General features: G+C 37.3%; 1 protein-coding gene across 3 annotated transcripts in view; it reads right to left on the bottom strand.

Moving 5' to 3' along the window:
• Positions 1-12,029, bottom strand: part of LOC132283975 (uncharacterized) — a 30,824-nt gene extending 18,795 nt beyond the window's left edge. Inside the window, exons 1-8 of one of the 3 annotated variants that reach the window (XM_059786033.1) lie at positions 8,949-12,029; positions 8,736-8,864; positions 8,414-8,605; positions 8,245-8,303; positions 7,804-8,110; positions 7,477-7,600; positions 7,203-7,391; positions 2,354-2,473 (exon numbers count right to left, since the gene is read on the bottom strand). In XM_059786033.1, coding sequence (XP_059642016.1) covers positions 2,354-2,473; positions 7,203-7,391; positions 7,477-7,600; positions 7,804-8,110; positions 8,245-8,303; positions 8,414-8,605; positions 8,736-8,864; positions 8,949-11,636 — 3,808 coding nt within the window. In that variant the 5' untranslated portion in view covers positions 11,637-12,029. The remainder of the gene's footprint in view (positions 1-2,353; positions 2,474-7,202; positions 7,392-7,476; positions 7,601-7,803; positions 8,111-8,244; positions 8,304-8,413; positions 8,606-8,735; positions 8,865-8,948) is intronic. The other 2 variants (XM_059786035.1, XM_059786034.1) reach the window with 2 other exon arrangements.
• Positions 12,030-12,859: the final 830 nt, after the last annotated feature.

Raw genomic sequence — 12,859 nt, 5'->3', positions numbered from 1 at the left:
AAACTACATAATCAAAATCTCTTCAAAAGATGCCCAACTAACCAATGTATATTTGATTGTCCTAGCTCCAGAACTCTAAGAACAAAGGCGAAGAGGCCATAAATAACTGTAGGCCCCAACGTTTTGAAATGCTGGAGGGGTAACTGGGTACAAAACCCGAGCCTTCGGCTTTACTGCCATACTAGCTATCCTAATGCTCAAACACAGATTCCCATGCCTAACAGCCCAAGCTTCTACCTTATTGTCTTGCAACAATGTTTCAGGAAGTAGGAAAATCTAATTAAATCCCCTGAAAAGACTAGTAAATCATATTTGAGTCCTCTTTCGTGAAACAATTGATGAATTAGACAGTTTTTATCTTCTGGCGGTGCTTTATCGTCAGAAGGTGGAGGGCATGGGGACGGATGTGTGGGTATGGGTGGCCTCTTTTCAGGGGAGTTTCAGTTCGGGGTGCGCTCCTACAGAGAGACCGGTGAGTGCTTAAGTTCCTTTCTTTCCATGGAAGGCTGTGTGGCGCATGAAGGCCCTCTTGAAGGTGGCTTTTTTTGCTTAGATGGTCGCTTTAGGTCAGATCCTTACGATGAACAACCTGAGGAGGAGGGGGCAGATTCTTGTGAATAAGTGTTATATGTGCAAGAGGGATAAGGAGTCGGTGGATAATCTCCTTCATTGCTCGGTGACTCGAGACAGTTGGGCTATGCTCCTAGGTTTATTCAGGGTCCATTGAATTATGCCTCTTTTTGCGAGGAGTCCAATGCTTGAAGAGGCTGCTCAATTGAAGCTCAGGCTCGTGATGCTTGGAGAGTTGTGCCCTTGTGCTTATGGTGGTCCTCGTGGAGAGAAAGAAATAGGATATCCTTCGAGGGAGAGGAAACTCATATTGGGGTGCTTCAGTTCTCTATCCTTGGCACTTAGTTTTTTTGGCTTCGGTGGGAGAAATTGTGAATCAATAGGGTGAGTCAATGGATTTTGTGGACATGTTGAGTGGTTAGAGGCCCTATTTGGTCCATGTGTAGTTTTTTGGGATGTGATCCCCTTTTTGAATGACTTATAAACTACTATTTCACAATCAAGTGATAAACATTAGGTCAGAGTTCTATGTGCTTGGTTTCAGTTTCCATTGTTGGCAACAACAAAGTATCTCAAAATATTCCAATCATGCAACATATTCATCAAGCAATGCTTTCCAGAGGTCAAAGGGAAGACAATTTCACCTAGAATTTACCATCAAGATTTTTAAAATTCTAGACATCTTACAGGAAATGTCAAAATCATGTCGGATTGATACTACATTCGTCAAAAAAAAAAAAAAGCGCTGAGAGCTTTAGCTATTTCCTTTTGGCCTCTCATATTGTGGCGTTAGTGTAGATGCGGAGGGTCCCTCTGCACTAGGATCGCATGGGTAACTAAGAGGACCGTTGTCGATTTGCTAGATCATCAGAGCAGCAGTTGCATCAGGAGGAGGAAGGGCTTTGGTTGTTGCTCCATCGTGTTTAATTTGGTGCATATCGAAGGAGAGGAATAACGGGCATCCAAGGGAGAGAAGTTCCTTAGTGAAAGTCGACGGAAGCCTTGCAACTTGTGATCACCGGGTTTTATCAGCTTATTTGAGGTTGTCTCCTTGTCGACTTACGAGGGGAGTTATTTCTTCATAGGTATGTTTAGAGGTGGTTATCTCTTAAATACTTCATGTGTTATTTGCATCCCCTTTATATTGCCTTTTCTAGTAGATATCTATATAGTAAGGAAAAATATATCTCTCTCAAATATATATATATATATATATATATGTATGCACATGATATGTAATATCAAAATTGTGTAAATCAAATCGTGTAAAGGGCATGAGAACACCAAAAACAGATAAGCAATACAGAGTACTCCCTCCATCCCATATTAGATGTACATCTTTGGTATCATAAGTTTTCAGGGGACATACAATTAATGCTTTGTCCCCCTTTAAAATTACTAAGCTGTCCTTTTATTTTTAAATATGTATATTATCAAATTGTAAGATTTTTGAAATCTTAAAGGGTAATTATGGAAAGATAGATATATTTTGCTTTGACTATTCGAATGGGACATCCATAGAAAGAAATTGGACAACTAATATGGGACAGAGAGAGTATTACTTTATTGCTTAAACAGATACACCCAAAATACAGAAACATTTGAAAAAGAAAAAAAAAATTTAATTTATTGAAGCATTAAGAATAAAAGGACATCCAAATAAAATAATTACTTTAGAGCTACTGCTGTCTTACAGATATTTGAAATAGACAAACTAAAGAAAATCCTAAAGAAGTCGTTAAAAAAAATTGAAGAATGCATTAACGGGTGTAAAGATATTTACCAAGGCTTTGGCGCACGGCTTTTTTAAGGTCAGCTTGGAACCTTTCCTCATCATCCTCCTCTACGTGTAATTGTCTCAGTGTCTTTGTTCCACCATCTCCGAAATGTGGGTTCTCTGATTCTCCAAAAAAAAAAAAAAAATGTAAACCTTGATCATATTAGTTCCTTACCCCACAAAAAGAAGCAATTAAGATACATCTTCTCTAAAAGCTTAAAATGAAGTGGTAACAGTTACTAAAAATGCTAAACTATATCGCATTCATTTCAGACAGTAGATACCAGTAATGATCAACTCTTGATGATATAATGAATCAGGACAAAGTTCTAACCCAGATAGCTTCTGATTCAGATTATATCATCAACTGATCCAATTTGTGTGGCAATAAACAAAATTTAATACAGAGTAAACCATGATTATATTGGTTTTATAATGCGGAGTAAAAATAACCCAAAAAAAAAAACTTTTAGCATGTATCTAGAAGAAGACAGGCTTGACATATATGAGACCAGTCTGAGAGATCACTAATATGTGTGATACAGATTATATCTTCAAACAGGTCCCAACTCAAGCACAACAAAGCCTTAATCTCAACTACTTAGGTTGCCACATGAATCGTTTTTTTCTCCCACTCAACTCATTTAGAGTCAAATTTTCTGTTAACTCCTTGAATATTTTCAGTACTCATGTTCATAATGATCCGTTAATCATTACCTACCACAACCCTCCTCATTTCCCTAGGCCTGGAGCCTGGTGTTTTTTTAAGATACTAAACACAACATAAGAGAAATAACCATAAAAGGTGATTGCGCCCCTTCATAGTCAAAATAAGGATGCAATATTTTCCGCAAATTACCCAGCTGCTTGTCGTTGCTGGGAATAAGATCAACTTGACAAGGGAAAACTAATTTAGAGCGGATGAGAAGAAATCAGACCACTGTCAAAAAACTGTCTAGCAAGATATTTTTTTCATTCAAATTTGAAGCTACAATGTCTCAACCTACAAAAGCAGGCTTCTTTGCCCCACTGCAGATTCATCTATTTATGTCCAAAAGCAATATACATGTAAATATATAAGATTCAATCACAGCCATAACCTATAGGGATTTAACAAAAAATCAAACTGAAGTCCAAAGAGGAAAAATGCATCAAGGAACCCTAAAGCCTGCATGGAGATCCGAAAGCCATATATTGGAAAAATAGGAACTGATCTGAAAAAAAGTTCACCCACTGAATTTTTTTAACAAAAAGGTTTGTCTAAGCCATAGGAATAACTCAAGCAAACTTACATGATTATTATGAGTGTTGGAACACCAATCCAAATATAAAAGGATGAACAAAAACATAATTCATTCTGCAATTTGTTTACAACAATCATAAAAAGAACTTCACTAGAGCAATCAAGAGACCCATAATCATTTGCTAAGAACAATAAAATAAAGCCAGCAGAGAATCCTTAAGGAGAAAAAGAATACCTTAAAAATAAACAACCTAAAATTCGGTGACAATTATGTTCAATTTCTCAATAATATCTTACTTATCAAAAAAGAATTTCTCAATAACATCTTGTCTGCAAGAAGGATTTAGATTAAAGGCTGCACATGCGAAACAGCAGAGAGCTGAACAAATTGCTAATATAGTGTTGAAGTTATGATACAATGCAGCTTTAAGAAACTTAGAAATTTGCTGCCTCTAATGGATTTAATGAATGGTAAGGCTATGGAAAAGCTTGTAGAGTCATATTTACGAGGTGGAAGAAAGGATCTGGGAAAACGAATTGATCATGACTGGCTTGGTTTCATAACTGATTGGTTGCTGGAACTGAAAACAGAAATCTTGCCGGAAATTCTGAATAGCAATTAATTAAGGGCTTATGGTGTTAAGGTTCAGATGCAGTGGAAAGAGTTAGCGTTGATTAAGGAAATGGGATTTGGGAGATAATATAACAGCTGTTCTGTGACTATGGACAGTGACATAACAGTAATTAAAGTAAGGAGAAGAACCATCTTGGACTTCCATTTAGAATTTCTTAGGAATTACCCCCTAAATAAGGTTGCATCAGACATCAAAGAATCTTGAATTCTCTAAAACCCAAATCCAATGAATAGAAAGATTATGTTAATAGGCTGCTGGGTAACTGGGTTTGAACATTTACTGAGTAGAACTCCAAAACAGGAAATTGCAAACTTTGAATGGTTAGAACATTCTGGTCCTATAAATTAAAAACCCAAAACAAGGCCAAAATAAAACCCATAGACAACTACTATTTATCTCATTTCATGCAAATCTAGAAATTGAAAAAGTATCTCCAAGAAAACTCGTAAAATATTAATAAACCATGCCAGCAGCAAGCATACCTAAAACTAAAACAGAACCAATTCAGCCCAATTTTAGCTAAAAGAAGGTCCAAGGTGTGATCCACGCGAAATTCCTAAATTGTCTCTTTCTTATTCACATGCTTTGTGTTGCACTTACCATACGTATGTAAACAAAAAACACAAAAAAATAAATAAATAAATAAATATATATATATACATATATATATATATAACAAAATAAAACAAAAAAAAGGAAAAACAGAAAGGGAAAAAATGAGAATAGTTGGCTCCCCAAGAATGTAATAGAGGAAGCAGATCCCCTACCTCTAAACAGGATTACTCCGGAATAAAGACACCAGTCTAAACAATTCACCAAACACCCATTATCCAATTGGGGCATTTTGAAAACTAAACGGTCATCTAGAACTGTAAGGAACCCAATAGCTCATCTAACAGTGACAGGAACGAACAGTAAACTAAATCCATCAACTTGGAGCTTCAGCTCTAGTATTAGCCCCAGGAGTTTAGATGCAAGTCAGATGTCTTACATCTATTGATACAAGTAAAAGGCATCTATTGTTTGGGGTTCAGTGGGTTATGCCCAGATCCCCCAGAAATTTGATTGAGGCTTGGCGAGGTTGTATGGTGGGGGCCCAAGTCTGTGATTTTTGGAGGGTTACGCCTCTTTGCATTTGGTGGTGTTTATGGCTTGAAAGAAATAGGAGGTTTCGAACGAAAGGAGATTCCTGAGTTGAAATTCTCTGTTATTAGCACTCTTTTTTGTTGGGTTATAGGGAGATATTGTAAATCCATGGAGGAGATAGTTGATTTTTTGGAGACTCTGAGAGTTTAGAGGCCCTATTAGGCCTTGTGTATTTTCTGAGGGATGCGTTCCCCTTTTGAACGCTTCTTTATACAATCTTTACTTATCAAAAAAAAAATGCAGGGAATCAGTAACAAACAAAATAACTTGCTAAAACTAAAAAATATTAACACATATATTTAATGAGAAGTGATCACGTAGTATTTTTTTGTTAACAGGCTAACAGCACAATAATGAGAAAATAATGTTCCAAAATATGAAGAACATTAATTTAATTTGTTTCCACTTTTTCCAAAAGTTGGCATTAACATTGCATCAGTATTGAAAAATGGAATATTTCTTATAATCAATCTGTAGTAAGAACACAAATGGAAGCAATTTCTATAGGCAATGATGTGTTAGATTGCTATTAAGGGCAATCATATAATAAACAGATATATGTTGGCAATGTCATGACAATATCATTATATTATCAATTGATATTATCATATTAAGAGTAAGAATATAAACAAAATATTCTCGTCAAAAAATAAGGAAAACAGAACAGATAGCCAACAACATAATCATTATTTTCTAATGAAAATTAAGGGTAAACTTGGAAATAAATTTATATGTGCACGTAAAACTAATCGCATTGTTGTTATTAGCAATTAATATTACTGTTGAGAGAAAGCAATGGCAATATCATTATTATCATGACATTAAGGGTAAGAAAGAATTAGTGGTTACAACATAATTGTAATTACAAATCTAATAAGTATTAAGAATAAAGTTCAAGAACAAATGTTATGTTACAACAGTTATCAAAGATCTTTTGAGTTAAAAGTGAGGAGAAAAGTGTAATGGCACAAGTAAAAGGTAAAGATGGAATAAACATTGATGTAGGACATAAATAGCACATAAATAGCCGTTAACAAAATGGCAAAGAAAAAATTGTCTGGGATGCAATTAGGTACTGTAGGAAAAGTTATTAATTTGGTATCAAATAAATATAAAATATTAAGGAATAGTAATAGCATAAAGAGAAACTATACTTATCTGGAATATAGGTATTGAAAGTTAAGTTAAAGGGTAAATATTGAATAAGATTAATGTTTATATGAATGATAGCACTGTTGTTACCCATTATATTCTTAACATGAGTAATTTGTGAAGTCGCCCATGCAATTCACGTCTCTCGTTACTACAGGGAAGTAGTTTAAATACTGCTTTGCGAGATGGAATTAAGTTTGTTTATTGTTTGGCCAATAAGAAGCTAAGGGTGTTTAATCAAAGCTTCTCTAGGGAAGTAATTATGGAGGACTGCTCATGAAAAGCAGCTTCATTGAGAAGGTTGGTGGAGGCTGCGGAGAAGAAGTATGAAAGTTCACAGGATGCTTGGGGTTTGACAGGTTGGGATGTCTCATGGAGTGCACTTATGGAAGAGTATAATGAAAGGCCGCAGAGAATTCTCTTTTTATGCAGTGGGGCATGCTGCTAATGTTAGATTTTGGCATGATTTGCTGTTTATCCCATTCTGATTTAAAACCTAATGCAAACTTCTCAGATTATTAGAACTTTAATTGTACTGTTATATTCTGAAAGACTACATAGACCCGTTTCAACAATTGCAACTGCAAAAAAACTTAAAGCACTAATATACACCAATTACAAACCCAGTTTTAATAATAATGCGAACATGAATCTAAAGCAGGAATCTTATGGAACTTACTGCCATCACCATGAAGACTGTCCTTAAGTCTAACTTGTCCAACTTCAATATTTTCCTTTTCTGATGAAGCAATTGTCTGATACTTCCCATCGAGCAATTTGGTGGAACTCTTCTGACGTTTACCTTTCCTTCCTGTCCGTCGATCAGAAGGCAAAACAACATCCTCTGAAATTCCTCCATTAGGTAAGCCTGGACGAGGGAAAAAATTATGGAAACTGCTTCCAAAAATCGAAATAAACCATCCAAATTTGAGCCGTGTGGCATAACTGCTAACCTTGTGCAACTTTTGTGTGATGGTGACTGTTAGTACTACAAGTCCTTTGTGCAGCTTTATCTGCAGTGTTCACAGGCACACCATCTAAAATGTCCGGGAATCCATTTTTCTGCATCAGAGATTCCTAGAAAAGTGCAAGTTTGTAAGTCTCCTTAAATATCCAAAAGATATTTTCTTGAAATTTAAGCAACATGACACTCTTCTCAGGATAGCCAACAGGATACTAAATTCAAAATTCTAATTATCCTAGAAATATAACTTGAGAACAGCACCTAAGCTTTAGATCATTCCAGCAAAAAAAGAGAACCTCAGTACAAGGAATGCTACCTGCTTAAAATGTTTCAATTGCCCTTGTACATCTTGATCATCATCACTATTCTTTAAGCAATAATCAGGCAGTTCAACTGCCTTCTTTTCAGAAACTGTTGTTATAGTTCTCTTATGTTGCTCAGCTAGGTGCTTCTGTTTAGCCTCATTTTCTATTCGACGTTGATACTCTAGAGTTTCTTCAAGCTTTCTTTCTTCAGCTTCAAGCTCAATTCTACGTCTAAATTCCTCTTCCTGTTGTAGAGCATCACCATTCTCAACAATTTCGGACTCGGGATTATCAGCATCATATGGAAAAGGGCAGGAGCTGCAGCAAGACAAACATTTAAAAAAAAAAACACACACACACTAAAATGGACTACATAGAGCGCATGCATTCATAGTGGAAGTAAAGTCTTGGAAAAGTGCATGTGATGTGCATTGTGGGAGAAAGAGACATACATCCGTTCAGCAGTCTCCGGCTGAAGCATATGTTGCTCATTATTACTAGAAGCCTGCAACTATAAGAAATTATTAGTCCCTGATATTTCATTTCGTAACAGCAACCAAGCAAAACAGAAACCAAAAAAAAAAAAAACAAAACAAAAGTATTCAACTACACAATTCAAACCTTTGAATCCTTAATTTTTCTGTACTCTTTGTTCTTTTTCTTATCCTTTGTCTTTTCCTGTATATTTCTCGAACTATCACTCCCTCCGCCAACACCCTTTTTAGAATCAAGTGCAAGTTCAGCCAAAAATGCTTCTCTTGCAGCATCAGATTTCTCTGTGGCATCTTTCTCGGCCAGATCCTCCAAGTGTGCCTGAAAAATTAAATAAAAACCAATAAAAGATAATTTAAGACCACAAACGGTTGTCAAAAAATGGAAAGAAAAAAAAATTCCACAATCAGTTCAGAACGTTGTAGAAAGGGCAAAAAGTTCAAAATCAAACCCGCATAAATGACTTCACTAGAGGCACTACAATTGACCGATAATCATTGGCAGATACAAGCTCTAGCCTTGATTCCAACTGCTGCATCCCAGTAACATTTCGCATGATTTTTGCATCAATTTTGCTGAGCTGCATGACTGAACAAGTGAGATGAAGTGGAAAGGATGCAACATGATTTTGTGTAAAAAGATCATATAGAAAAGACGATCTAACCTCTATAGACCACTGTTCTTTCAGTCTTCGGATTGCAACTTCTATGCAAGAGTCCAGTTGATGCAAATAGTCCTTAGTTCTCCAATCATCTTCACCAGATTCTAAGTCACATAGATGAGAAGCCACACCACTGTAACTTTCCTCAAATTCAAACTGATTTACATTCAGATTTTCTGCTTCTTTTAGGACATTTGATATTGCATCCAACTCAAACCTATTACTAATAAACATAACATCATTGTCACTTTCGATGAGCTCTTCTCGCCGCTTCCGTAAAACAGACTCATAACTTCGTCGGACAAATTCTGTGTTATGATCCCTTTTCTTCCCTTCTTCAAGACAGAGATCCTCCACTGCCTGCAATGCTTCCTCATAGCCCAATAGCTCACATTTTCTCTCACACATGCTCTTTAGGTGGTAAAATTCCTTCTCAAGCGTTTGTAGAATTTCCATCCCTTGATGTGCTTTCTCTTCCCTAGCTCGTGTCCACATTGCCAATTGTTCCCCACTTGTGGGACCTGTAAATATCCAGGACAATAAAGCATCGGTGTCAAGCATAACCCCATTTTCACAGCCAACATAAGCTGAAGTTGCTGCAGCTGCATCATCTGTGACAGTGCCATGGCATATGGTGGGAGTGAGTTTGCTTGACAAGAAATGCTCATCCAACAGGAGAACCGATGCATCATCGCTAAGAATTATCTTCTCTGTGACTTCAGCACCTATAGTGCCACTATTTGAATCATCAACAACACCACTTTTGTCAGAATATCTACCAGAATTATATATATCCTGCAAGAATTTGGAGACTTTCTTGAGTTCAGGAGCTCCCAAAAAGCATATGCATACCGGTGTTTGGTCCAAACCATAGTTGAAAAGCTGAGAACCAGAGGCAAGACCCTGTAGCTCATCCACTGCAAAATGTAGTATCTTGCTAAGATGACTTGCAGCAAGGTACTTATGTCTAATAAGAACCTGGAATAGGGAATGGATTTTTTCAAGGAGCTTTGCACGCTCAATGTCCTCTGACAATGGCCAATTATCGGAAAGGGAATATGCCTTGCAACCCTGACTGCCGTCATATTCTCTCCACTCAGTGTCAGAATTTTTATTATAATCTATGCTCTCCACAGTGTTAACGTTGCAACTATCCCTGAATTTCCCATTCCGAGGGGATGAATCCCATGCATCTTCAGAGCAATAACTGGCATCGAAGACCCTACATGCCTCTGTATCATTCCTCAGGTATGACTCATCAACAACCTCGGAAGCTTGTACATTTGATTGGTTCTCAAGCATTTCAACTGCAGCAGTGACATCCAATGGTTTCCATGAACAGTTGAGAAGCATCTCAGTCCAATCATTGTCAATACTTTGAGGCAAAACAGACTGCAATTTTGGCAAGAGGTTCCCCATGTGCTCCTGGACAACATGGTGCATGTGGGATTCGGAGTCAGCAGATTTCTCATTGCAGCGGCAGCACATCCAGAACTTCCATGTTTTATTAGCTTCAGCAAACAATACAGCCTCTGATAGGACTTCATTCGCCAAACCATCCTTCGACAAACCGAAGTGGGCCTTAAGTTCTGCAAGCTTAATTTCAAGCAATTCTTTCTTCATGTCCAAACTCATGGAATTCCAATATGACCGAACCCAATCCCTTCTCTCAGCCGAAGATGCATTTTTCCTCATTCCCGACTTCCTTCGCTCACCGATTCTTTGAGAAGGCCCGGACAATGAATCTAAAGCCTTATTGTCATCATTTTGTGATTGTGGCGACTCTGACTTCTGCTGCAACAGCCTTGCAGCGGCCACCCGAACTTCAATCTCCTTCCTTCGTTCTTCAGGCGTCTTGGTTGCCTTCTTGATCTCATTTGGCCGCCTTGTTTGCACCAATCTGACCTCCATTGGGTCCTCTGTAACCCTCCTTATTGGAATCAACCTAAACTTCTCCTCCCCATTCCCAAGATTCTTCATCCAAGTTGAAATAGAAGCAATATTCGATTTCTGAATCAGTGACCTAAGTTCATTCTGCACATGTCCAATCCGAGCATCGGCCGTCAATATCTTCTGCTGGCTCTCATCCTGCAAGCTTTCCTTTGCCGGATCAACAGGATTTTCAATTGCCAATGCCCGTTCGCACTCTTGCACCACCTCCTCGTATTCCTTCCCATCATTCGCTGCCTCGTACAACATATTCGCGTAAAAATGCGAAAATTCGATAGAGTTCGGCGACAACATGACTGCTTTCTTCGCAGACTCAATCGCGTTCTTCAAATGCCGCTGTTTGGCATTTGGATCATCGATGATTGAAGCAACTTTTACACACACAGTCCCCTGAACTCGGTGAATCAAAGCCGAGTGAGCCGAGTTCTCGTGTCGCAGACACATCTCCTTCATCAGCCTTAGGGCTTTTGTGTGGTTCCCCCGCCGGAGCGAAGTTAGGGCTCGCTCGCATTCCAGCTTGATTGCAGAGTAAGACGAACCGTCCGATTCGACCACTGACACTTCGATCTTACTCTGCGGCACTTGTTCAATTGACGAATTCGAGTCTAGGTTTTGCTCCGTCTCGACTGAACTCGCACCACCATTGGAGCCATCCCCGCCGCCGGAAACCACCGGCGAAGGAGGAGCCGCCGCCGATGGTGGTTTCGAGCGAGGAGTCACGTTTCGCTTCTTATGCCCCATCAGCTTATTAATTTAACAACACAATTCGCATGCATATGTATATATATGCTTGTATCTATATATATATAAGTACGTATATATAGAGAGAGAGTAGAGATAGACTTACTTCCAATGAAGAAATGAGGAACGAATGGATTCTGGAGAGAGAAAATGCGCGATTTGAGTTTGAATCAATCGGAGAAAGTAGGAAAGACCGGTAATGGTGACGATCGGCGGTGATATAAATATGTGTATGTATATATCTATGTATATGTATACAGTCTCTCTCTTTCTGACACACCTAACCACAGGTAGAAAGGGGGGGTGAGGTTGGGGATGTACCTCTGTTTACTTCTTGGAGTTTTAGAGAGAGAGAGAGACACCAAACTTTTGTGTTCGATGAGAAGAGGGATTAGGAGAGGTAATTTTACACCAATTAAAATATATGCTTAATGTGCTTTTTTATCTTCTCTTTTTTTTATCTCTTTGTTAACATCACTGTCCATTTGGCTTCTACCCCTGCTCAAGGAAGGAAAATGAAGCAAACATTATAATAAATCTTTGAAATTATTATTACCAAATAGTAAAATTGGGAAGGAAATAAATAGTTGACTTATATTTCTCTATAGACTCATTCAAACTTTCTAATGGAACTCTGACGAGAGGGTAGAAGTGGCATAAAATCAAATCTTTACTAGATAAATAAGTCAAGCTCTTCTTGGACGTTTTCTTTACAAGTTGGGGGTATCTACAGGGATAATAATAAATAAATTAATTAAAAATGACTATTTTATTACAAAATCAAAGTAATTAAAAAGAAAAAACAAAAATGAAATATTAATGGGTCCCAAGTAATCAACTGAGGCAGTGTGTCCAGCTCCCATTTGTCCATGTTCGGATTCTCCCTCTTCTTAATTTACCTGAAAAAAAAAATTTATTTTTTCAAATAATTTTAAATTTAAATAAATTATACTTACCTACTTTAAATTTATTTTTTTTTGTCTTTTGTGTAGGTTTTAATGAACCTACCCCTTAAAATTTACTAATGTTAGGTTTTTCATGATTTTGACAATTTGTGGATTTTATTTTGGAGTTTTTTTATTTTTAGAAACTTAGATTTTTTTTTCTTTTTTTTTGGTTTTTAGAAATACCTTGGTTTACAACTTAGTTTTAGCAGCATAACAATATGACTTTCGAAATTGCTAAAAGTATTTTTCTTTTTGTGCATTTTGAATAACAATGTT

This window comes from Cornus florida, unplaced genomic scaffold (genome assembly GCF_030987335.1).
Source record: "Cornus florida cultivar Cherokee Brave unplaced genomic scaffold, ASM3098733v1 CherokeeBrave_3.0.0_Hap2_Chr11, whole genome shotgun sequence".
Classification (NCBI taxonomy): domain Eukaryota; kingdom Viridiplantae; phylum Streptophyta; class Magnoliopsida; order Cornales; family Cornaceae; genus Cornus; species Cornus florida.
This window is presented reverse-complemented; position numbering and strand designations above follow the sequence as displayed.